Below are 25737 nucleotides of genomic sequence, written 5' to 3'. Positions count from 1 at the left end.
ACACGATCGTGATTATTGTAAACTTTATTCATGTTTCATGCAAATATTCTACAACGCCACAGACACAGGAATACAGGGTGTCCTAAAAATGTTGTAACACCTTGAAATGGATGGTTCGGAAGGTGATTTGAAACAACTTTTTCCTTAGCGAAAATGTTGTGCGAGGTTTCGTTGAGGAAATATTAACGGAAAACACTGACCAATCAGAAGGCGAGTATGCCGATGAAGCGGTCGCGGTAGCGTATGAGCGCGGCCACCTAGCGCGTAGCCTACGCTCAACCGGAATACTCGCGCTCTGATTGGTCGGGGTTTTCCGTTAATATCTCCTCAACGAAGTCTCGGACAACATTTTCGCTAAGGAAAAAGTTATTTGAAATCACCTTCCGAACCATCTATTTCAAGGTATTACAACATTTTTGGGACACCCTGTATTCCTATGTCGTGTGCAATGATGATTTATCTTCATAAAAACGCGTCTAGCATTTTGTACCACATTTTGTTAGTTTAGTAACACGTGGACTGACGTAATATCGTCCGATCTTTAGAAATCCTGTGATTGGCCGCGGTAAAGGTCGGATGACCGTTCGTAATTTCTTAGTTATTGCGTTTGACATATCAGCGTGTTTTATTATTTTAATGAATGTGTTTATTTAATGAAAATAAATATTTTACATATAATATGTTATAATGGCAGATCCCGAGGTATGGTCTTCGACTCAGGACAACGATTTTTCTAGTTTTCAGTCAAATGACAGCTTCAATTTAAATGAGGTGTCTGGTATCGATGGTACGTTCCATGTTTATCGAATTAAATTTTATCGTTTTAGTTTAAACATGACATGTCAAGGATTAATATCTTGCACAATATATAATAATAATGCTATCTACGTTGTCAGAAAATATTTGGTGTCATTGGATATAAACAAACATTACAAACATATATGTACATTCGAACTTGTTTTAATAATAATTTCATAATTATAGAATTCATTACTTACTTTTTTATTACGTTAATAATTTAGGATTTCTTTTAGTACATTTTATGTTTTTATTTCAGACCTTCTTACAAACTGTGAGAGTGAATTATTGAAAAATGAAAATTTATTTAGTGATGATGCATTGCTCTCCCAATTGGAAGAACCTCTGGGAATGGACACAGAGGGATTAGATTTCTTAAATTTTAATAGCAGCGAAGATTTTAAGGACTTTCAAGATTTCAAGGATCCAAATATTATTAAATCTTTACCTAATGGAAATGTAATGTTGACTCCCACAATAACAGAAAATAGACAGCAAGTTGCATATGTATCTCAACAACAGCCTCAACAACAACAACAACAAAAACAGAGACAACAACAGTCACAGATACAAGATGTTACATCAACATCTGTACAAAGTAGACAACAAACAATATCTGTTACACCAGCATCTACAGTATTCAGTTCACAATATGCTATTCCACAAAATGTAAACTTCAGTGTTCAATCACCTGTTGTAACAATAGCACCAGTGACCCAACCAAGGCAGTTGCTTCTACCAGCTAAACTTATAAAGTCAGAATCAGTTGTTTATTCTAGAGGATCACAGGCTGTTAACTCTACATCTGTACCTCATCAAATACATACATTAGTAAACACTGCTAATGGAACAGTTTTAACTACTGGTGAGGACTAGTTTAATGATTAACTTTGTAACATAATATTTTAATCAAAATCATGTATTATATTATATTTTTGTGTAGGTATCCCTGTTGTATTGGACACTGATAAAGTACAAATCAATCGTTTAAATACAAATGCGCATGTAGGTGTTCCAAGAGTGAAAGAAGTAAAACGAAGTGCACATAATGCTATAGAGAGACGTTATAGAACATCAATTAATGATAAAATCATTGAATTGAAGAATATCATTGTCGGAGTAGACGCTAAATTAAATAAATCCGCAATTTTAAGAAAGACTATCGATTATATAAGGTATATTTATATTAAAATACGTTTAATCTTTTATGCATGGGTCTTAAATAACAAACATATTCACAGATTAAATATAAACATTTTAGATTTCTTCAGAACTCAAATGCAAAATTGAAAGCAGAAAATATGTCGTTAAAAATGACTGCACAGAAACAAAATTTGCGAGATTTATTGGTATGTGGGGAATTGACGCCACCCAGGTCAGATTCAAGCGAACCGTCTTTGTCTCCTGCACCAGCGCCATTATCTCCACCATCTCCATCATCCATAAAAGATGAACCTGATGTTTTACAAAATATTCGCACAACGCCTGTCCTTCCAAGTGGTGGAATGCGAGATCATACAAGACTTACGCTCTGCGGGTTTATGCTTCTTTTCCTAGCATTCAATCCTTTAGGTCTTATTGTAAATAATGTTGGAAGATTCAAATCTGATCATGTAAATACTAAATTGGATGGACGTACGATCCTTAATTATCAAGGTACAATAGTGCTCCTATCATTATCAGATCATGATGTAACGACAACTCTCAATTTATTGTTAATTTTTTCCAGATCAATCAGAATTCGAAAATCCAATTTGGAGCAATGTATTTTTATGGTTAACAAATATTATACTTTTAATCGGCGGAGTTTGTAGATTGTTACTTTATGGCGATCCGATACTACCATCCGATAGTAAAGTTTTTCTTGAACTTCATCGGTGGAGATGTCAAGCGGAATTTAATATATCTAAAGGCGAATATGGTCAAGCATATCGCGATTTACATCAATGTTTGCAATACTTTGGTCGTCCGTATCCATCATCGCGTATGGAAGCTTTGCTCGCAACTGTCTGGCAAATTATAAGGCAACTGCTTCACAAGTTGTGGATTGGAAAATGGATCTTGTACACTCATAAATGGTTTTCCGAGAAAACGACGCGACAACAAGCAGAACTATCTGCCATGGAAATAGCTATTATCTATCAGCATATGCTTTGTTTGCGTATGTCGGAAGGATCGAAGAATGGAATGTTGTATCTTGCTCTTTCTGCGGTCAATTACGCAGAAGTCTCTGGCGAAACCATGCCAAAACCACTGTTAGCAGAAATATATATAAATGCTGCACTGTGTTTCAAACAGTCGCTTTATCCGTTTATTCATAAATATTACTTCGGCAAAGCGCGCACGATACTGTCGTCGTGTGCAGTTCCGCCAAAGTTAAAATGGATTATGAGCGACGAGGGTGCCAAATTCTTGGCATTCCAGAAATGGCAATACGGAGACCAGCCAGATAATGAATTTTCATCTCAAAGTAGCAAAGCGGATCCTTTGTCTTATGCGTCACGGGCGTACAGAGATTACTTAATTGGACACTGTTTGCGTATTTTAACCGGAACTGCAGGAGATGCTCACTTATCTTTAATACTAGAATATGGACAAACCATCATGGCTTCAGCTGGAGTAGATGCTGGTTTTTCATGTACTGACAAAATTACTGTTACTCGTAAGTTGAACTAGTAGCGAATTAAACATAAAATACTGTTCACTAAGTTAAGCTTAATGAAACTAATATTTGATCTTCGTAATATGTTAGATTGCGAGGATGAAATTGGATTATGGTGGGGAGCAGTTATGTATGTAGCAGCATGCTGGAGACTGAGAGAAGATGATTCACAGGCTTGGAGTATCATTGAAAGCAAATTCCCTTATGAAAAAAATTACCAACTCTGTAATAACAATAATAGTATCAGTCCATTGCCATACATTGTATTGAATGCTTTACAAGCAGCGAAAGCTACGACTAAATCGGCTTCCATGCGTTTTATCGATCAGACGGGAGTATTGCTGGAACAATGCTTGGTTTATTATAATTGCAAACAACAATCGTCGCAGAACGTGTTGGTAAGATATAGAAACATTATATTTCTAACAATAACTTCCAATATTTGTATGCTTAATTATTACATCTTAATGAATTTATTGCTTATGTAAATGATATAATAGTTCACGTTGAATGTATTATTTAATTAATATGATATTAAAATCATCTAGTAATAATAGTTTTTATACGTAAATCTGTGCAACTGCTTACTTGTTACAAGTGTGCATTGTAGTTGCATTGCATGAAATATAACTATGCAATACTTCTTCAGTGCAACTCCTGTGGCAGGTCTCAGCACCATAAATATCTATACGTGTATATAGTTTCAATGATACTTGTATGTTTTCAGTTCTTTACTACATAATAATTTGTTTGTCGTTGTATATTTTAGCTCACTCAGTTGTGGATTTGTGATTGGTTACTTGACATGAGAACTACACTCTGGCAAGAATTAGACAGTGACATAGAAAGACCAAATACAAGTATACCTCTAGGCGGTTTTCAACGTGATTTAGCTTGTTTGAGGCAGTTATGTCAACATATTCCAGTAAGTTTAAAAGTAATATAATATTATAGATAAGTTGATATATTTTTTTTACTTGTATTTATTTCTCATTTTGTATTTTTTAGTCTACATTAGCACGAGTATTTCTTTACGAAGCCACAGCGCGTATAATGGCAGGAGCGACACCAGTGAAAACTCAAGTACTGCTAGATCGCAGTTTGCACCACAGAAATTCACGTCCTTCTATTATTTGTGGAAAAGATCGTTCACAGGATCAGTACAGCGGAGAACGAGAACACGCTGTAGCTTTGTGTCTAGCTTGCCGCCATTTACCTGCATTATTATTGGCTTCCCCCGGAGAACGTGCCGGTATGCTCGCAGAAGCTGCAAAAACCCTCGAAAGAGTGGGCGATCGAAAAAGACTTCAAGAATGTTATAAATTAATGCGACAATTAGGTCCTGCTATTTCTGTCAACTGATATATCGAATAAAACAATATCTCCGTATGTACATAAAAACTGTCACGAATTACATAACTCTACTGTACACTTAACTTTCTTTTCATACTTCATTGGTATTCACCATTCTTCAAGTAATCATTTCGTCACTTAATCGGTAACATTTATTATCATTACATGTATTGACAATTGACTGCAATTCTATAATAGACTGTATTATAAAAATGGCTTATATAATAATGGTAAATAAATATGATAGTAAGTATCTATAGTAAATATAAAAATATAAATCACTCTATAGGGCATTTTTTTTAAATGGGTTATATTTATTATATAAAATGCAAACATGGAATATTTAATTGTTATTTAATTTATTCAAACATAACAAATACATTATCCAAAATTTATGAATACAAAGATAATTTGTATATTATTATCCTACCAAAGAAATCTGTACTTTCATTAAATACAAATTTAAAGATTTTTGCTTTCTTTGGTTGTTTTAAAGTAAACCTTTGTACTATATTTTTATCTTCTGGATAAAATGATTCAAGTAATTGAATTTCTTTATTACCAGCTTCTATATGACAATCTTTGCCAACAAATCCACCCTGAAATTCAATTTCAAATGAACTTAGACTGCACTCTTGTTCAAAATCAATAACTACCCATTGTGGAGTTCCCTGTAACATACATTTCAATTATATACGTTGACATACGTAGCAATTAAATGTAAGACCATTAATTTATATAATTTTCATTATGAATGTCTTTACCTAATTATTACAAATATTTTCTTACCGCATCGGAATTCCAACATGTTTCAGAACAATTATCAAACATGTGCTTCTTTCCATATAGTCGGTTATTTTTATTTAATACTGAACTAACCCTATGTAAGTAGTACACTTTAAACACATTTTTTACAACATTTAATTGTGAATATGAAAAATTCCTAATAATTTCTTTTTTGTAATGTAAACTTACCAGCATTCAAATTTATTTTGTGATAATAAACAAGTCATACTATAAAGACAATAATTTAACAATTTATACGTAATGCAGCTTTAGATAATTAATTACATTTATCACTTATCACTTTATTTAGAATTTATTCCATTCATGTATATTAGACGCGAATTATTGTGAAATTGCAAAAAGTACTTTATAAGCGACGTACGTCTGCCATGAAGGTTATATTAATTGTGTATATATAAGTCATAAATTTAGGTTAGTTTAACCTAAATTACTGTCTGAATAAAGTTGATATTGTTAATAATTTCTCGAGGAGGTCGAAAATAAAGATAACGACTCGGTTGAGAGTTGAACGTGGTTTTTATTTTACTTGACCATTCTACTTTACATGAATCAGCACCGATTGCCACTGGCCGTTTTTCGTCCCCTGACCAATTAGGCACAGTCATTATTGGGTTATGGGGAGATGCAAGTTACATACTTGATCATAGGAGCATATCCTCCTCACTGAGCTGATTACTACAATATATGTTATATATAACATATAAATGCAAATGGTTTGTTGTGAATGCTGTTTCTTATATAAACAAAAATCTATGCAAACAGATAAATATTTTTTAAAATTTTATGTATTAGTTTTTACACAATTATATATTAAATGAAATTCTAATTAGCAGTTTCTATTTATACGTTTCTAGAGCCTCATCTATAATCTTGTTAAATTTCCGATTCTGCCAATCGAGAGAAATGTCATCCAGATGATTGTCAAAATCAACAAGATTTTTACACAGATCTTTTTTTATTAAAGAATATAGTGCTACCAAATTTGCAGGTCCAATCTCAAATACACTACAAATGTAAAAAGAAAAACATTTTTTATTTGATGTATAAGTAAGTATATAGAAATGTATATGAAATGTTTTATTACTCTGTGTCTTTAAGCTTCCATTTGCCATCAATGTATTGAGACACTCTCAAAGTATTCTGACCGAATGGAAGTTCTTTATTGTCTACCTAATATCAAGAAAAGAAAATTATTGGGCCATTTTTTTTTAAACTTATTGTGTTTTATACTTACCACAACAAGTAGACCATTTCCATGGTTTTCTGCTATTTTGTCTGCGATTCTATGAGCAGGTTTATCTGTACTACATTAAAAGAACAAACTCATTAAAAACTTAACAAAATTAACTGAAACTCTTAAAAGAATTTTCAGAAATAGGTTCAAAAGCAAATAAATGATGATAAATTACCTTAAATCATTTATGTTTTCATTTGCAAGATAATAACCTGCAATTATTAAACCTTTGCTTGTAGCAAATTGATCAACCTAAAAATCATTTTGTAAAAGCTTAATATAAGTATAAAATAAACTAGCACATTGAATCTGTTTATTTTAGTAAATATGATTAATATAACAAATTCTGTTCATAAAGTTTATGTCTGCATTAACTAAGGTGATCGTGCTTAATGTTTACGTATTTACCATGGTTAATGCGATTTCTGCCATAGGCGATACATGAAGACAGATATGGAATAGTGGAATTACATCTTCGATATGTAATTCTACGGATTTACTATCGCTTTTATTCTTCTGTTTGGCCAACAATAATCCATTTATTGCACAATGAGGATACTTAGCAGCATGGGACATAATCTTAAAATAGGCACGGTTAGAGAACGAGATATCTGCCATTTTGACGTGGATACATATAATCACATAATAACAAATATTGCCATTAACAATCGATAGTTTATTCGACATAGACGAAGTCACGTATCACGTTTTAAACGTTGGTAATTATGTTAGCAGCGTAACGCGATTTAAATTAGAATTTTAAAAAGTAAAGAAAGTTAATGATTTATTCTCTGATTGTGAGCAAACGTTGTAATAAAAATAAATCCGTGAGGACGGTAATCCTTCGTTATATCTTGGTATATCAGCTATTGCAAACGATACTCCTATGATTCATATTTTTCTAAAATTTATTCTTTCAAATTTGTCCAATGTTACAAAAGACAAGTTGCGTAGAATATTTAAAAGCTATATTTTTCCTAAAAAGAACAAAAGCTCGATAAATAAAACCACGTGATTATAACAGAATCTCATTGGTCCATTGATCCCTGATAAAGAGTGTACATATGTCCCTATGCATTACTTTATTTGATATCTTTATACATTTTCTTTCATTAACTCTTTCATTGGACGATTTGTGATCAAATAAATTAAGACAATATAAAAACTGGAACGTATTGTTCGCAATCAAGTAACTAGTATTTCACATTTTAATTATTCCATTGATTTAAACAATAAAAACGAGGTACGTGGGACTAGCAATTGTTATCAGTTTTTCAAATGATCGTTTGGCAATAGATCAAATACATTTTATATTTAAATACGACGTAAAGATGCCAGAATAAAAATTATAATGCTGTTAATAATGTTTTAAATAACTAAATATACATATTAAATAAGTGTATGATGATCTATCAACTGACAATTAACATTATCTGATGGCCTATATTAATTAAAGTAAAGCGTTCAGAGTGTTCATTAATGACATTCAATGAAAGGATTCAAGGTACTTCAATTGTAGAGTATCGCATAGTATCGGAGAAAGATCATAAAAGTAAGAAGAACTTTCGATAATGAAAAGTGAAGTTGGCAGCACGGTAACCTCTAAACTCTAAAGGATGCATATGTGTGGTTGGAACGACAAACGGAAGGGGAATGAAACTCCAAAGTTCTCTTCAGCCATCTTGCCTTGGTCAACTAGTAGTGCCATCTCCGACAACCATTCGAGTCACACAAGCGTTAGCGTCAAGAAGCTTCGGATGTAACATGAATATTCATACTTCTATACAGATTGTCCCAAAAATGTTGTAACACCTTGAAAGGGGTGGTTCGGGAGGTGATTTGAAACAACTTTTTCCTTAGCGAAAATGTTGTTCGAGGCTTCGTTGAAGAGATATTAACGAAAAACACTGACCAATCAGAGCGCGAGTATGCCGATTGAGCGTAGGCTACGCGCTAGGCGGCCGCGCTCATACACTACCGCGAGCACTCCACCGGCATCCTCGCGGTCTGATTGGTTAGTGTTTTCCGTTAATATCTACTCAACGAAGCCTCGAACAAAATTTTCGCCAAGGAAAAAGTTGCTTCAAATCACCTCCCGAACCACCCCTTTCAAGGTGTTACAACATTTTTGGGACACTTTGTATACGTTTAGTTAAGGTCAACAGAACTATTCTTCTATCGTATTCAACGTTTCGAGGATTATTTAACAATAATTCGTGCAGTGCTCCATTAAAATAATTAATGAATATACACGATTCTTTTAGGATTCGAATTTTGCCGCGCTTCGAGCACACACCGCCATTAATGGACCAAAGGAAAATGGCTGAAGGTTACCTGCGAGGTCATTTCCTCCCGTAACTCAAGTCATCGGTCCCCTTGCCATAATACTTCTTTCTGCACTGTCCTTCAGGTTCGTGGTTGGCAGGCGTAAAACACCTGTGACGACTATTAGTTGAATGGAACGTGGAAGGGATAACATGGCCACCGCCTGGTGACGTTCGTTCGCCGTCGCTGTCGCGAAATCAAATGCTCCCAAAAACATCTGGTGAACATTTATCAGTGCAGGTTGCGTAGTTTTATTCCAGTAAACGTGTATAACAGTCTGTGTGAAGCTCGATGATGAACATGTGGAAAGTGCGGGAGTTAATGGACAAGGCGTAAGTACGATTAAGTCAATTACACGCGATCTAACCTTGCTTTTACTTTTTTTCGACGCATTCCACTCTACTTGTTTGATACGCTGGACGAATTTTCGTTCCCCGCTGAACTCGATCTTTCTTAAAATAATTACCTTTGCCTTCGTTATTTAACACGCTATTTATCCGCGAACTTGTATTTGAAATTTATCTACTATTAAAATTTGTAGAATCGAAGTTCTTGGTTCGTTTCCGAACGAATCTTGTGATTATTATACTTCTACAGTATATTATTTACGCGGGTTATTAAACAACAATTATTCGATCGAATACAAGTTTCTGGGTCAAATAACACCAACATCTTTTACGATACAAAGCAATGTTATATGGCTACGAGAAGGTAAAATAACCTAACTATTTTCTCGGTATACTTTTTGCTAATGACGACACGCATCATTTTACCGTTCCTTTGCCTATTTTGGTATTCACTATTATTATAACACACACTACACAGCTTTCTAAATTTATTTATATATTACGTGCGTTAACATAAACAGTAGCAAACTCTATCTCAAGTAAAAAGCAATTTTCATAACGAATGCTACGAAAAGTCAATCCAGATAATCCAATAATACGTTATTAATTGCACAACTCGTTTATTTGTCTACTATATTTTTCCGTATTGTTGTGGTTTGATGATATTTTTATAAAAATATGTTATGTTTACATTCGTTTCTCTGACTTTCTTATTTGTGTTTCGTCTCCGAGCAAGTTTACTTTCGAATCGGAAACATATTGTTCTTTTATTTGAACAAGAACGAACGAAAAAGAATTATGTTTATCGCGGCAAAGTCTGGAATTAGGAGATAAGACGTCCCGTAATAAGCCCAGGAACAGGTTGCTCTCAATGATAAATAAGACTACCAGTTGAGAAGTGTTGCATAGTTTAAAAGAAATCGTCGAAATCGTCGAAATACCAATTTTCGTCAATAAAAACAGTAAAATGTAACCGCTGGCGTGCACCAATACCAATGATAAGAGATCGATGGTGCATCTATCTTTAATTTCTCGCAATGCGTGATAATTTTTAACAACGCATAAAATGTTACGTTTTTAGATCCAAATCGATCAAAAATTATTTATTTGGTTCAACTTTTTCATGTGTAATATTTGTACGTGGAATTAATAAATCGAAAATTTTTTTGTCGAAAATGAACTAACCCTGACCTAACCTCTCGATAGAACGTTGCCGAATCTCTCGTGGTCCCGACGTCAGTTTCAATATCGGCTTTGTTTTCGAACAGAATGGACCTTTGTCGCTATTCCCATATCAAACGACAAAATACTTCTAGCTTTCGTTTAAAAAACTAATGTTGGTTTGGTTTCGCATGAAAATGAATCGCGTGTTTACATCTCTCTAGCGTTTGTTTCAGACTTTTTTATTTGGCCATCACTTACATACGATTTAATATGATAACTGTTTATTTTCGATTTCATTCGTCTAAAAGAATGCTAAGTATTATGGAGTTGTTCACGTGCGTGAAAAATATTCATGGACGATGAAAGTAAATAAAATTTCACGTTGGATGAACATTTTACCTTCGGTTTTTTCTTAATCATGATATGCACGAGTATAGTATGATTACCGACCGGTGCTTAATTTGTACATGTATACATAATACATAATTACACACGTGCTCGTAATGTTGAATTAAATGGTGGTTCTCAACCATCGGTGTTATCTATGTATTCTAGTATTTTAATCGTTCGATTATTTCTTTTTCATATCTTTCAAGACAATTAATGTGCAATGATTATAATTATCGTCTACGTTTATTATTTGTTTAGAACGTTAGCTACGAGCTAATTTGTACACACGATCGGATATATGAGATTCTTCGTGATCTGTGGAAACCGAGAAGCGGAAGAACACTATTATCTCTAACAGTATTTCTGGTGCTTTCTGAATACAAATGCAATCCATGATCGTGCATGTGAAGATTCCTGATTTAAAACACGATTGTTATTTTACCGATGCGCTGTTCTGACGAACGACCACATATTTGTACATTTGTTAGTTCGTTTCCCTCAGTTTATTTTTTCCTTGAACAGGATTATGTAAACTTAAATGAAAAGCGCTTATATTTTTAAAGCGCATTTATCGCAATGAGAAATACATTGATTTTCTATTATCTTTCGTACGTTCAGCTTGAATATTTGGTTAAACGTTCGATAGAGTCACAAAATCTTAAATAAAAGAATTCGTTAAAAAATGAATAGTAAATGTCTATTTTATATTCAGTGTTTGATATGTTTTTAATCAGTGTATTTGTTGTTCATGCTCTCAAAAAAGTATGTTTATATCCCCGTAACGAAACATTCGAAAGTCTAGAATTAATTTTATATTGTCGTTTTGCATACAATAAGTATTACAAAAAAATAATAAGTACGAGCATAACGAAAGTTGAAGTCTCTCGATGTATTATCTGATTTTATTAAATATGTAAAGTTTAGCCGTAAAATGGATCAACCTGACACAGTACAAGTCGTTTATCATTACGCGTTATCTTTTGACAAAGATGTTATTCGGTTTCCTCATTCAATGATAAGAATGATATATTTTTATTTATTTTGAATTATAATATTTTTGTTTTTTGTTTTATAACAACTTGGTTCAAACATTTCAATGAATTAATTATTAAATAACTGTTAAACACAATTGTTGTCGATGAATTTATACAATCAAATTCCTTTAATACCTGCTGATGCGAATTATATTCGAATTACTAATTTTTTTTTTGGAACTTAAATCGTGCTACAAACGAAACGAAACAAGTATCGTGTGCCACTAGACGCGTGTAATTATTGCGCAATTATCAGATGTTCGTAGGATCTACACTACATGAATACAGTGAAAGTACTTTTACATAGTAATTAATGGCGTCGTCGAATCGTCGCATATCTTGTTTCGTGCCAACTAAGAACATGAAAAAATTATATTGTAAATTTTAAAAAAAAAATATGTGTTGATTTTGTAGGGCCAACGTGGTAATGAATTACACGGAAACTGAGGCCAAAGTTCGAGAAGCAACAAACGACGATGCTTGGGGTCCCACTGGTAAGGTTTAATTAATTATTTCGTAATTATTGTCTGCGTAATTTTTCGCGTATTAAATATCTTTCGGATATCTATAGTTCGTGAAAGTTATTTATAAATGTATGTTTACTATTAAACGCGAATAAAGCATGTTCAAAAAATTATTAAATTTTCTCATACGAAACCGTTCGTATTTATTATGACTGCTGACACGTATGTAATTCGATCTCTTTTTCGAAGTTCAACGTATGGTAACATTAATTGTACCGCATGTATTTCTTCAGGGGCAATGATGCAAGAACTTGCTCAGTCTACATTCACGTACGAGCAATTTCCTGAGGTAATGTCTATGTTGTGGAAAAGGATGTTGCAAGAAAAACGAAATTGGCGTCGAACGTACAAGGTATATTCACTTCCATCGTGAATATAGTTAATTCGAATATTTAACTAATTAATGGATTGATTAAAAAATGATATCTTCCTTAAGATACTTGATTTGAATTATGTAAAAGTATTGGGTTGTCCGGAAAGTCCACGCCGATTTTTGATAGGTGATGCAGGTCTAAATATGTCGAAATGGCTGAAAACAAATAACATATATATCCCTTAAACATCCCTTAAAAGGTGGAAAGGTTGTGGAACAAAATGGTACCTATGTAATTCAATAAATATATATTACAATTCAAATGTGCCTTTGAAGTTTTCTTAAAAATTGGCACGAACTTTCTGGACAACCTAATAATTTCGAAAACTCAATTCTTTTATAAATTTATTGGAAAATTATACTCTCTATATTCTCAAATAATTGTTTATATTCTTTTTCCAGTCTCTTTTACTTTTGAATTACCTAGTTCGCAATGGTTCCGAACGAGTGGTTACATCGTCAAGGGAACATATTTATGATCTTAGATCTTTGGAAAATTATACTTGCATCGACGAGTTCGGGAAAGATCAAGGAATAAATATTAGGCATAAAGTTAGGGAATTAATTGACTTCATCCAGGACGACGACAAATTACGAGAGGAGAGAAAGAAAGCTAAGAAAAATAAGGACAAATACGTAGGTTTATCCAGCGAAGCAATGGGTATGCGATTTGGTGGCGGAGATAGATGGACGGATAGCCCGAAATGGGGTAAAAGTAGTATAGATGCTTATGCTGATTGGGATAGAGAAAATCGGGCAAAACGTTTTGAAGATACGAATAACAGGTAGATATTAATTTTAATGTTTTTTTTTTTTAACATTACTTACTTATCTTTGGCATTATTTATATTCTGTTTTTTCATGACAGCGACGATGGTGAAAGAGAAGATTCAGATAATGATGTTCACCCGAGTCCGAAAAGGGGAGGTAGAGAATACAGAGATACAATGGACAACACAGATCGTCTTAGTAAAACTACTTCTGTACCTACAGCTTCCACAAATGCTTCACCTGCGCGATTGCCGCGAACTATTAAGAAGGTAGATTTAGGGGCTGCTGCAAATTATGGAAGAGAACAGTCTAATGTAAGCAAAGAAATATCTACTATAGCAGAAGATTATAGTTATAGTTTTTATAACAGCAACGAAAATGATAAATTAATTTAAATTTACAGAATGGTATATCCGGATCGCAAAATAATTCTTTGTCATTACCCATCAAGCAAAAAAGTAAAAATGACATTTTAAATGATATTTTTGATTCTCAGAATGAGAATAACGCTAAATCAGTTGTTGATGACGACGATGACTTTAATCCAAGGGCAAATACTCAACCTACTGTACAAAGCCATAATGCAAACACAGACTTTGGGGATTTTACTAGCGCGTTCGGCAGTCCTACCGTGAAAACGAAAGACAGTAACGATGAATTCGCGGATTTCACATCTGCTTTCAATTCTTCTGTAACAATATCTAATCCTCCAGTAGTTCAATCACAAATGCCACAAACACAAATAAATTTGATAGGAGCAACAATACCAAATATTAATAGTCCAGTGACTGATAACGTGAATAATTCAATGTTCATGAACACTCACTCAGCAAGCACACCTTCTTTTACACCTGTAACTTCTGGAAACACAGTTCTACAAAATTCTAATATGAATAGTAATCTGTTTGATTCTTTACAACCGCAAGTGCTCAACAATCAACAAACATTAAATAATAATACAGGTACAGTATATATAACTATTACTTGATATTTAATAGTTATTTATAAGAAAAAAGTATACGACTCTAATATTAAATTATCTTTTTTCAGCGCCTTCAACTACGGATCTTTTATCAGATTTAGATACCTTAAATTCTGTGACCACTGGTTCTATTGATAGGCGAATAAATAGTACCGACAATACCAATCTTTTCATGAGCATTAGTTCACCTATCGTGGGTAGTCATGGAGGTAAGCATATAGTATTTATTAATATTAATAAAATTGTGGTTTTATGGTTTAGTAGTATGTAATAATTAGCGTTACCATAGTTCTGCACATTTACTCCAGTTTTATTAGAAAAATACATTGATTTCAAAGTATATTATATATATTTCAATATTACTAAATCATAAAATCAAGCACTGAATATACATTAAATATCATAGGAAAGAAGTTCGTATTATACTTCGCCTTGTACTGGTTGAAAAAGTTACGATCGTCTTTTGATTTAAAAGAAAGCATATACATCTTCATTGCAAAATTTTGTGCATGATTTATTTAATTTTGAGGATGTATTTAAAGATAATATAATGCCCCCAAGAGAGACTTTCCTTACAGCATACAAGATAGAAGAAAGCTTCGTCGCTTCTGCTGAAAATCTTTCAAAACATGCTGCACATCGACTTTTGGGAGAATTATGTTGTATGGGTCCTATCAAAAGCCATAACAGTCTGATAAAACTGAAGTCTTATATTTCCGATTACATTAAATTCTTACCAGGATCGTTTACGCCACAAAAATATACTATGCTTGATTTTGACCATGAAATCGATTCTATGTTACATGGAAGAATCTTAGAAGAAGTTATTGAAAAGTTTGATTATAATTGGCCATTGCAAGGGAATACATTAGATCCAATAGTTAAAGATTTAATAATTGTTGATGGCGCCACATTGCCAATTTTCACAGAATCTTTATCAGCTTTAAGTTTTGCTCTGAAACAAACTGAAGATGAGGAAAAGATGTTTACTATTTCGGTAATTTTGGAATTATTAATGAAAAGTGACGCTTTGTTTTCTGCAATAATAAATGTATGCAAATGTGAAATTCGAAGTTTAAGGCAAGAAGAGGAGTTGGATCAGACTTGGCGAAATGTGGTGCAAATATTAATTTCGTTACCAAATCGTGTAGCTAATAAACTGAAAAATAAAACCTTCGACACTTTTCTCCCACAAACGTATCTAAAAATTATGAGTTTTCATATTGGCCGCGCAATATCATTTATAAACACTGGATTGCATTATGGTATCAACATAGAGACAAAGCCGCTTGCAATTTTAATCAGCAAACTGGTAAAAACCGCGAACGTAGAACATTTGTTGCCTTTCATCGCCATCTTAACAGAATGGTGTTTCAAAAATAAGAACAATGAACAAAATTTGATACAAAGAATATTCAAAACATTAGATACACCAAGTATAGAACCAATAGCTGTATTATTTTTAAAACATTGCGATGTAAAATTTGGAGTGTATCCAATTTTTGGTGATGTATTATCCAATTCAAATTGGAAATACACGTTAACAACAAAAATTCCTTTAATGTGTTACTATAATGATGAAAATTTAATAATGAATTTAAGCTTGTACTTATCGCAATTTTTAGACGAAAGTCGTATTGTAATTGAATTATTAATGAAACTTCTAGACGTTTGGGGCGACAAAAGTGCTTTGAATCATACTTCAGTGGATCAACATAAATATATAACAAAACTAATAATTATGTGTATGAGAAAATCAAAAAATTATTTGTCTAGGGATGAAAAAGATAGTATTCAAAGATTGCTATTTTCTGGTATATCGGTTCACCTTGAATGTTCACACATTATTTTACGAGCTATAGGAATGTGTATCGGTGAAATTTTCACTGATGAATTATCTGAATCAGATAACGCGCCGAAGCTCCATTTTGAATATAACAATATGCCAATTGAAGCGATAGATTTAGTTCAGTCTTTAAAAAAATTGGGTGCAATAACAAACATCTCAGAAAGAAAGGAACATACCGAAGAGAATTGTTTAATTCTTAATGACATTGAATTTGACACATTAGCCGATAAAAGACTATACGAGTTAGGTGTGGAATGTAGTATTTTACTTAAGAAGAGTATAGAACTAAAAGAGAGCAATAGATGTGAAGATATCTCTACTATAACTAATTTTAAAGGATTAGCTGTACCTCATACGATAGTGTCAGATAACAATGAAATAATCAACGACACTGAAAATGATTCAGAATTAGACAGCGATGATGACTTAGTACCATATGATATGTCTCATGATAGAAAAGTTACTGAAAAATTACGACCAGCGTACCTACGTGATTTACGTGATAATTTAGTTAATGAAAAAAATTCGACAAATCCAGATATCTTTTCGGAATCATTAGAAGTTTGCGAAGAATTAATATTATCACAATTACCCGGCGATGATGTATCCTTTGCTATTGAATTATTAGAACTTCTTATTACGCTCAAAGAATCGTGTTGTGTAGACAATTTTGAAACATTAACATTTAAGTCTTGTGTAGCTATAGTAACCATATATCCCAACGAATGTGCTGCATTTTTATGTCAACAATTTTATACAGAAGTAGATAAATACTCTGCAAGTCAACGATTATTCTTCCTAGATGTATTAGCAGAAACAGCAAGAAAATTATCAAGCATTCCAGTTAAGGAAAATGAAGAGAGTACAATCGATGAAGTAAAATCGAAACCAAAAAGAAAAGAAATTTCAAACAAAGTATCACTTTTTATTAATATTGAAAAAAGTCAACAGTATAATGTGTTATACAGTGATGATTTCGAGGAATTCGGAAGGCCAGAAGACCAGATTGTAGATTGGCGAGAAATTGTTGATAAAAGAATTGAATTAAACACAAAAAGATACGCACATAGCATAAAATCTTCCAAAACATTCGAAAATAAATTTGCAAACGTTGCATCTTCATTTTTTTATCCACTTTTGTATAGTTTCGGTAAACAGGGTACTTGTTTAAATAGTGGATTGCAGATTTTTACAGATCAAGAAAACATCTTATTGATTCGATTTCTCAAAACCTTATCTACAATAATGGTAGCAGCCCAAAATTGTTTATTAGCTTCTAAAATGGGAAAAGAAATTTTAGACTTGTCATGGTCACTACGATATCATGATCAAGCAAAAGTTAGAGTGGCAGTTATAGAAAATGTTGCAGCTGTACTTGTTGCAGTGCCAAAAAATATAATCGTAAATGAATTATTTGAAACTATCATTGAAGTAAGGCTATGGCTTTTAGATTTGTCTCAAAATATGATTAATGGTGATTGTGACAAAGAATGCAGAAGTTTAGGTGCTAGCGTGGTATCTTTAATTGACTCCATTATGGGTTCCACATTTGAAAATTAATTTTTATCAGGAATTTAATAAGATTTTTGTGAGTGTATTCATACAGTTTGCTTTAGAATTTTATAGTACAGTACATTTTCTATTTTTATTCATTATTTATCATATATAAATGAAAGTTTAAGTATCATCTAAAAAATGTAATGTATGGTATTATAACACAATTTATAAAATTTAGATGATATTTTTGCAAAAAATTGTAATGATTCGGCATAATATCTTACAGTAAATAAAAAAGAAATAAATATGTTTATGCATTACTAACTTCATTACTTAACTACTATTAAGATAATGTAATGTAAATGCGAGAATGTAATAAAGTATTGAAGACAAATGTATGTTATTAAAACTAAAAGAAATGTCATATTTAGGAACAATTGGATTATCATCTGTTACAAATCTTCTTACCCCTACATCTACCAATTCCAAAATTCAAATGTCAAGTAATACATCTGCACAAGTTGGTTCTACATGGGCTTCTTCAGGATTGAACATAGATCTTGACAATATAATGGGGAGTAAGGCTAAACAAATGGGACCTGCTCCAACAATGAATCAAATGGCAACCAATAGTCCGCAACATCAAATTAAACTTACAAGTAAGTAAATTATAAAATATACGAAATGTAGTTTTAATGTATTTATCTGAAGTATAGAGTATATTGGAACTGGTTTTTTAAAAAGAAAATTTGTATTCTATTAAATATTTTTCAGTTAAATAGTAGCAACGTAAAATTACTACTACATCAAAGTGAGAAACAAATAGATATTTTTATTTTCATAGAAAAGAAAATTTTAAGTTTATAATTTATAATTTTTAATCTAGAAGAATATATTCTAACTGTAGAAAAGAATAAATTATACAATTTTGTGAGCTTGAATTAATTGGATTTTGTAGCATATATTTTACAATGTGTTGTAACTGAATTGTTCAGAAGCAGATATTATATGACAAAAAAATATAATTATTTTAGCAGCATCAACAATGGGATATACATCATCTATAATTCAACCTCAGCAGCAAAACCAACAAGTAAATCCTGCATTTTTTCCTGCATTTCAATGAAAATTTTTAAACGAGTGAATGCTAACATGAAGGCATAAGTGGAGTTTAAATAAATTTTCTATTTTCTGGGTGGAGCAGTTTGATTATACACAGGGTGCAACTGCGTATTGTAAATGTCAGAGTAAAATGATCAGTGAAACATGCATTGCATAATCATGTGTTCATAAAAAGTTGAAAAGTATTTTCAATTTCTGAATTTTGTACATTGTATTTTGAGTTGAACTATATGTTAATATTCTGCTGTATGAACTTTGTTGCTATCATTTTATCATCATCCAATGATTTCAAAGCAAAACAATTTTTGAAAAAATATAATGCATATAACCGTGATGAGTGCTACGTAAAATACGTGGTTAGTTTAACGTTTTAGAGCAGCTCTATAGATTAAGTTTCAATACGTCTGTGAGTATGTGTTTGTTAAAGTGATAACTCTAGATAGTATGTGTTCCCAGTAACATTCCGCAATACAAATATTGCACTTTTGTAATCAATATTTATGTTATTTGCAAATTACGCGGGAACAAATCAGGCAGACTTGTCCTAAAAGTTTTATACATAATGTAAATTTTAACTCTACGACGAATCAGAATTATGCCTTAAGTGTATAATGTATCATAAGAATGTATGCATGAAAGTGAGTTACAAATACTTGTGGAAATGTAGTATACTACTTTTATTTACTATTGGATATAAGATGTTCTGTTGTCTGTTATTTAAAGTTTCAACAAAATCGAAAAAATGCTTTTACAGCGGTTTATAGAAAGTAGAGTTATTGCAGCATTCAGAAAGCTGCATTTACATTGGGTATGTAAGGATGTAAAAACCATTTCACTTTTCTATCATAGATATTTGATGTCGATGATATTCGTCTACGAAGAAAAAAATGAAAAGACGCAATAACATTAGTAACGATAAGTGCTTCCCTACTATAGTTAGTTTTGCACGAAAGAAAATTATACAAAATTAATAGTATCTAAGAAGATATAGGTGACTATGAAGACATAATGCAGGATACAAGACCTTATTAACTTAAAGAAGAAGCACAAAAATCAGCGCGACGAATATTTCCGCGCTTTGAAAGCGCTCCACTCAGCATGGTGATTTAATAATATTATGTGTTTATGGTCCATTGTAAATTATTTAAGAACTTTGTAGTTGCGTAATTACATGATTATGAGAAATTTAATCATCTTTGCAATTGAATGATATTCTAGGTTTTTTGTAAAGTAGACAAGGAATGTAAACATTAAATAGCACTTCCTTAGTTACTTGTTACTAACAATGAAAAAGATGCATATCTTTCCGCATAATTGTTTATTCGATTATTAAGAGAAAAATTATAGCTACAGATAATTAAGTATTAACTATTACATTGTTAAGTCATATTTCCTTTATGTGTGCTGTTTGTTAGCAATGATTTTAATAATCTTTGCTGCATGATACTGAAATATATCATACAATAATATGTTATTTTGTTAATAATTCTTAGACATTGGAATGTTTGTTAATGAAAAAATTGACTGCATGCTATATTCGTTATTTTTATTTGACAGTTATATTTTAATACGATAAATGTTATAATGTTTTGTTATTTATAAAGTAGAAGTAAAATTTAAAAGTTATTTCAGAATTTGCAGCAAAGTTCAGATTTATAAAACGTATACTATACCATTAGTATGTATAGAACATCCTAAAATTATATTTTATCTGGTTAAAATTACTTTACATTTATCAAACAGTTCTATGATTAGGTTGTTATCAAATTCTCACTTTCAATTCTCGTAAAGTTGATGTGGAATTAACTTACAGGCTTCTATGCAAGTATCAGAGACTGAATTTCGTAAGGGAAAAAATGGATCCTTTACATTTTCCATTATTTGAGCATTTTATATGAAGCAAAAAAGTTGACGTAGATGGGGAATATATTTTTAAAGTGTTAAAGTATACATACATATGTATGTATTAATATACATACATATGTATATATTATTGTACAAATATAAACAAATATAGTCAATATGAATAAGTGCGGTATTACCATCATTCGAACCGTTTAAATATTAATATATAGAGGCACGATTACAGTCTAGAATTACGGAGGCCTTTATAGTGTCAAACTGGATGAAAATTAAACGAACCTTTTTTTTTTGTTAGCAAATAAGTTTTATAAATTTGTACACAGAATATTGGTAAAGAATGATGTATTCGACCCTTTTTATTAATTCCACATTTGAGAAATAGGAAACAATGTGTATTGTCTTATTGAAATACACATCCTTAATTCATGTGTAAGCGTAAACTGTATTTTTATGCTATTCCGCGCGATGATATTGTTCATTATACGTTTTACAAATAGGACTCATTCGTTTGATTTAATTACACTTTGTTAATGACTTGTATCATTTGTTTCATTGTTATGAGTATATTTCTAAAGGTTATTGTGGCTATTGTATATGTGTGGAACGAGTTATGATTACTTACTAGCGTTTAAAAATTTCAAAAACACTTTTTACTATTAGATCTATATATATGTATAGTTGCATTTATTATCAAAGTATTTTTAAAATAATAAGTATTAAATTGAAACCTTTAAGCAATATTAATCAATATGTATCGGTACATATCAATATTAATCGCGCGTTTAGAGTTCATGGTTAAAAGTTACGTATACTTTACGATTTTATGTATAAAAAGAAATACAACAGAGTTGAAAGTTACTGTTCGTCCGCAAAAATTTAGGACAGTTATTACGTTGCTTATGATATATACGTGCGAATGATAATTAATAGTTCACCCGTCGATTTTTGACGGAATATTGTTTACAGTAGCCGCGATAATTGTAATTATTAATTCTTCAAGTATTTATACTTACATCACAGTTTTATCGTTATTAAATGCTCATTGGTGCTGGTGTTAATACGAATTTTGAACTATTATAATTTATTCACTTTTAACATCATTTTCCCTTGCATTAACTATATCCAATTGATTATCCTCTTGTATACTATTTCCCTTCAACATTGAAGTTCTATCTTATTGTCCTGTAATACAAAATGGTTTACTACATAAAATTCAAGTTAAATGTGCACATACGATCATATACGAAATTTTTAAAAGCACAATGAAATATTTTATCTTTTTTTAATTATTGTATTATCGATTCTTTATTTACTTGCATTTTTAAATTTCTGATTTAATTCAAAGATCACATTAATTGCAATTAAAGTAGATAAAAAGTCGAGAATAATCCTCATTTTTAGTAGTTTTTTAGGGAGGTATTAATTTTAAAATATTCGGAAGATGCGCTTAATCCGTACAGTATTTGGAAGAACAAGCTTTGTTTTATGATAATAATATATTTAGGAAACAAGAAAAAAAATGTAATTATTATCGTTTAATAAACTCGATCAGATTCCACTGTACAAGTGATATAAGTAAAAAAATTAATACTTTGTAAAAGGAAATGATTTCGAATTATAAATAAAATAACAAATCTAAATACAAATACATATACATTTATTTTTAATGCTGTACATATTGAATAAGGAAGTGAAAAATAATACAAAAATGGAGTAATGCACAGTACACATGTATACAATTATTTAAGTTACAAATGATTATATTTTACAGTTATTTTCTTCATAAAATTATGTATATTTTGAAACAAAATTCGAGTCAAACAGTATACTACTAGGTATATGAAAAATATGTCTAACGTATAATCGGATATAATTGTCACGTTTTTAAATTTTACAATTAAAATATTTAATTATTAATGAGCCAAATAATAATTTTATAAAGATTATAATTATAAGTGAAATTGTGTAGAAAACAATGTATTTCAAGTTCCGCTTAATATGTAACTTAAACTATTCACTAAGTAACGTGATTTATTACAATCAACATACCATTACAGTTACATAGACTCAAAATATTGTTTTTCATTCGTCTTCGGCTAGACTTTTTGACTTTTTCTTTTTTTTCTTTTTCTTCACTGGTTCCTCAGATTCATCTTGTACACCGTTCTCAGTAAATCCATTTTCCGTTCCATTTTCTACAGTTTCGCTTCTTTTCCTTTTCAATTTTTTCTTTTTCTTTTTAGGCGATTCTTCTTCGATGTTCGCTATTATCTGTGAAGCCTCCAGTAATGCTTCCTTCATAACATCTATGTTTTTCTTAGGTATTTCACCAGTTTCGTAAAATTTCAACCTATCCTCTACTTGTTGTCGCAACTTTTCGCCAAATACATTGGTTGGTATTTCGGTGAAACAATCGATTCTTGACGCTATGGAACATTTATTCGCAAGATATCTTGAAATTCTACCCTTATTTTTAGTACCAGCACGGCCAATGAAAGTCGAATGAAACAGTAACCCATATTTTGGAGTGTTGCCCCTTGTTTTTAATGCTCTGAATAAAGCCTTTTCTGCCCCTAATATTTGTACAGTAGAAGCCGGATATTTGGCTAAATTCGTAAGAGATCCAGCATGCGCTATTAATCTGGCTCCTACTTGGTCACCTATTAATGTAGCTAAGTTGGGAGCTACTCCAGCCATTTTAGATCTTAAATATTCTGCCAATTGCTTTCTGTAATCAGCTAAAGCAATAACACGCGCCGCGAACATTTCGATATTAAGGAGATCAACAGGACTAATATCCATTCCCATAGATGATTTTGATGCATCAATAATTGCTTGAGCTTTAACACTGTCCATGACAACTTCTTCCAAAGCTTCCAATTTTTCTTCTGTAAGTTCTTTCCTATTCTTGATTAATTGTGCAACTTTGGCATACATATAATTCTCAGGAACTATTTTTACAAGTTCTGGAAAATGATAACTGTACCATTCCCTGCAAGCATAAGTTACAATGTACATGTAAATATAAATTATACTCAATATATGTTATTGTCTAAATTCAAAAAAATTAATTAAATCATGTATTATAAATACATACCTTATACGCATACTGAATGTGTTTACATCTTTATCCAATTGATCTAACAAAGCTATGCTTTGTATGATCATGTTATCCACGCGATTGACATTAAATTTTACTTTGGCTCTAGAATAACTATGTCCCAGTCCAAGTTGTGCAACACCAGAACTTTTAACAGTGAAACCTTTTACCAAATTATGGAAATGAAATCTGATTCCTCTGATGATTTCTGGAATGGCACCTGTATGATCGCATTTTATATTTAATGCTTCTGTAATACTGGCTCCAAGTTTTGGGTCTGCCACGCCAAGAACCACTTTTTCCTTTTTTCCTGCTTTTGGTATACAGGAATCCAGAAATAATTGCAAATCTTCAGGAACAACTCCTTCGGATACATTGTTTATATTTTCTAGAGCTGCCAAGGCAGTTTTAAAAGGCGAGAATCCAATGAGTTTCACAACTGTATTGAAGCGTGATATATCTGTAACGGATGCTTCAACTTGAGGCAGTAGCATTCCTACCTCTTCAAATTCTTTAACTGCAAAGACTGCGTACCCAGCAGCATGCTCAAACAAAACAAACAGCTTTGACTGAAACATTTATTTAATCGAATACTATCAATATAAAACATGTTTCATAAATATTATAACGAATATCATGATGTAAATCGAAATATAAAAACGTATTTGACAGATATTATGCTCAATGAATCATGATATAAAAACAGGACTCATTGAAAGTACTCGAAGCGTTTTTACACATGTTTTCATAGACGCTTAAGCGAAATTTTTTGATGTTCAACTCGTACCAAACATTCGTATCCAGTAATTAAGTGTGTAAAAATCTAAACTTTCGAATATGAATATATAAACACAGTATTTTAAGTTTATTCGTAATGAAATACTTGTACAAAATAAAAGAAATTGCCACGTTGTCCAAATTCAAGCCAAAATAGTGTTTTGTAGAAAACTTTGTATGTAAATGATCTTGAAAACCGGTTATATGAACAATAGACGGTGTAGGTATCAAGTAATTGTTGGGTTTATTTACCATATTTTGTTTATTCTGTATTCCATTCAATAATTCAAACAATCACTACACGAATCCAAAAACGTAGTACTATGGTTAGGAAGAAACATGTGTTCCGGATATCGCCGGGTGTATAGCCAGTATAGTAGGTATAGCATATACAAAAAGAAAGATGGAGATCGTGATATTTCCTGAGATTTGAATTTATACAAAATGTCGATATTTCTTTGCACAATTTCTGTAATGTGAAAATCGTTAATCTAAATTTCAACATACAGTGATTTAGAAGTAACACGCTCTGGGGAATTACACCAATTCTTTGAAATTGTATTTATTTGCAATTTTCAAATTAAAGTATCAGTGTTCATGTTTAAGTTTGGTGGCTCGTTTACGTTATGTATTCGAGTGGGTGTCCATATCTTCTAGAATATTTAAGTTTGATCACAATCGAATAATATTTAGCATATCATTAGTTAAACAGTATATAAATCGCTACTCCGAATAAATATATTGTGGCTTTATCGTTGAGAGAAA

General features: G+C 31.7%; 5 protein-coding genes across 9 annotated transcripts; 2 read left to right on the top strand and 3 right to left on the bottom strand.

Annotated features, from left to right (window-relative positions):
• The first annotated feature begins 545 nt into the window (after positions 1-545).
• Positions 546-4861, top strand: LOC128890647 (sterol regulatory element-binding protein 1). Its single transcript, XM_054149307.1, has 8 exons — positions 546-787; positions 1058-1663; positions 1742-1973; positions 2060-2454; positions 2528-3460; positions 3551-3858; positions 4230-4385; positions 4469-4861. The coding sequence occupies exons 1-8, from the start codon at positions 688-690 to the stop codon at positions 4820-4822; spliced, it is 3084 nt and encodes a 1027-aa protein (XP_054005282.1). The 5' UTR covers positions 546-687; the 3' UTR covers positions 4823-4861.
• A 157-nt stretch (positions 4862-5018) lies between these two features.
• On the bottom strand, positions 5019-5974 carry LOC128890670 (nuclear receptor 2C2-associated protein). Its single transcript, XM_054149346.1, has 3 exons — positions 5789-5974; positions 5603-5693; positions 5019-5484 (listed from the first exon to the last, which is right to left on the bottom strand). Exons 1-3 carry the CDS (start codon positions 5824-5826, stop codon positions 5206-5208), a joined length of 408 nt encoding a protein of 135 aa, XP_054005321.1. The 5' UTR covers positions 5827-5974; the 3' UTR covers positions 5019-5205.
• Positions 5975-6117: 143 nt separating this feature from the next.
• Positions 6118-7830, bottom strand: LOC128890665 (ER membrane protein complex subunit 8/9 homolog). Its single transcript, XM_054149340.1, has 6 exons — positions 7263-7830; positions 7030-7106; positions 6855-6924; positions 6705-6790; positions 6467-6625; positions 6118-6295 (listed from the first exon to the last, which is right to left on the bottom strand). Exons 1-6 carry the CDS (start codon positions 7539-7541, stop codon positions 6262-6264), a joined length of 705 nt encoding a protein of 234 aa, XP_054005315.1. The 5' UTR covers positions 7542-7830; the 3' UTR covers positions 6118-6261.
• Positions 7831-8905: 1075 nt separating this feature from the next.
• LOC128890646 (clathrin interactor 1) lies at positions 8906-22159 on the top strand. 4 transcript variants are annotated; one of them, XM_054149303.1, is made up of 9 exons: positions 8906-9511; positions 12529-12608; positions 12872-12990; positions 13414-13796; positions 13880-14096; positions 14186-14744; positions 14833-14973; positions 15343-18201; positions 18542-18662. In XM_054149303.1, exons 1-8 carry the CDS (start codon positions 9471-9473, stop codon positions 18171-18173), a joined length of 4371 nt encoding a protein of 1456 aa, XP_054005278.1. In that variant the 5' UTR covers positions 8906-9470; the 3' UTR covers positions 18174-18201; positions 18542-18662. The 4 variants fall into 4 exon arrangements, with proteins under 4 accessions (XP_054005278.1, XP_054005280.1, XP_054005281.1 ...); XM_054149305.1 differs by lacking the exon at positions 18542-18662 and having other exon boundaries at positions 8984-9511; positions 15343-15761; positions 15839-16070; XM_054149306.1 differs by lacking the exon at positions 15343-18201 and adding an exon at positions 19145-22159 and having other exon boundaries at positions 9178-9511; positions 18542-18769.
• LOC128890653 (nucleolar protein 56) lies at positions 19306-25377 on the bottom strand. 2 transcript variants are annotated; one of them, XM_054149319.1, is made up of 4 exons: positions 25225-25377; positions 24193-24764; positions 23145-24087; positions 19306-22277 (listed from the first exon to the last, which is right to left on the bottom strand). In XM_054149319.1, exons 1-3 carry the CDS (start codon positions 25225-25227, stop codon positions 23178-23180), a joined length of 1485 nt encoding a protein of 494 aa, XP_054005294.1. In that variant the 5' UTR covers positions 25228-25377; the 3' UTR covers positions 19306-22277; positions 23145-23177. The 2 variants fall into 2 exon arrangements, with proteins under 2 accessions (XP_054005294.1, XP_054005293.1); XM_054149318.1 differs by lacking the exon at positions 19306-22277 and having other exon boundaries at positions 22736-24087.
• Between the last annotated feature and the right edge of the window lie 360 nt (positions 25378-25737).

The sequence above is a fragment of the Hylaeus anthracinus genome, unplaced genomic scaffold (genome assembly GCF_026225885.1).
Source record: "Hylaeus anthracinus isolate JK02 unplaced genomic scaffold, UHH_iyHylAnth1.0_haploid 12001, whole genome shotgun sequence".
In the NCBI taxonomy this organism is placed as follows: Eukaryota; Metazoa; Arthropoda; class Insecta; order Hymenoptera; family Colletidae; genus Hylaeus; species Hylaeus anthracinus.
This window is presented reverse-complemented; position numbering and strand designations above follow the sequence as displayed.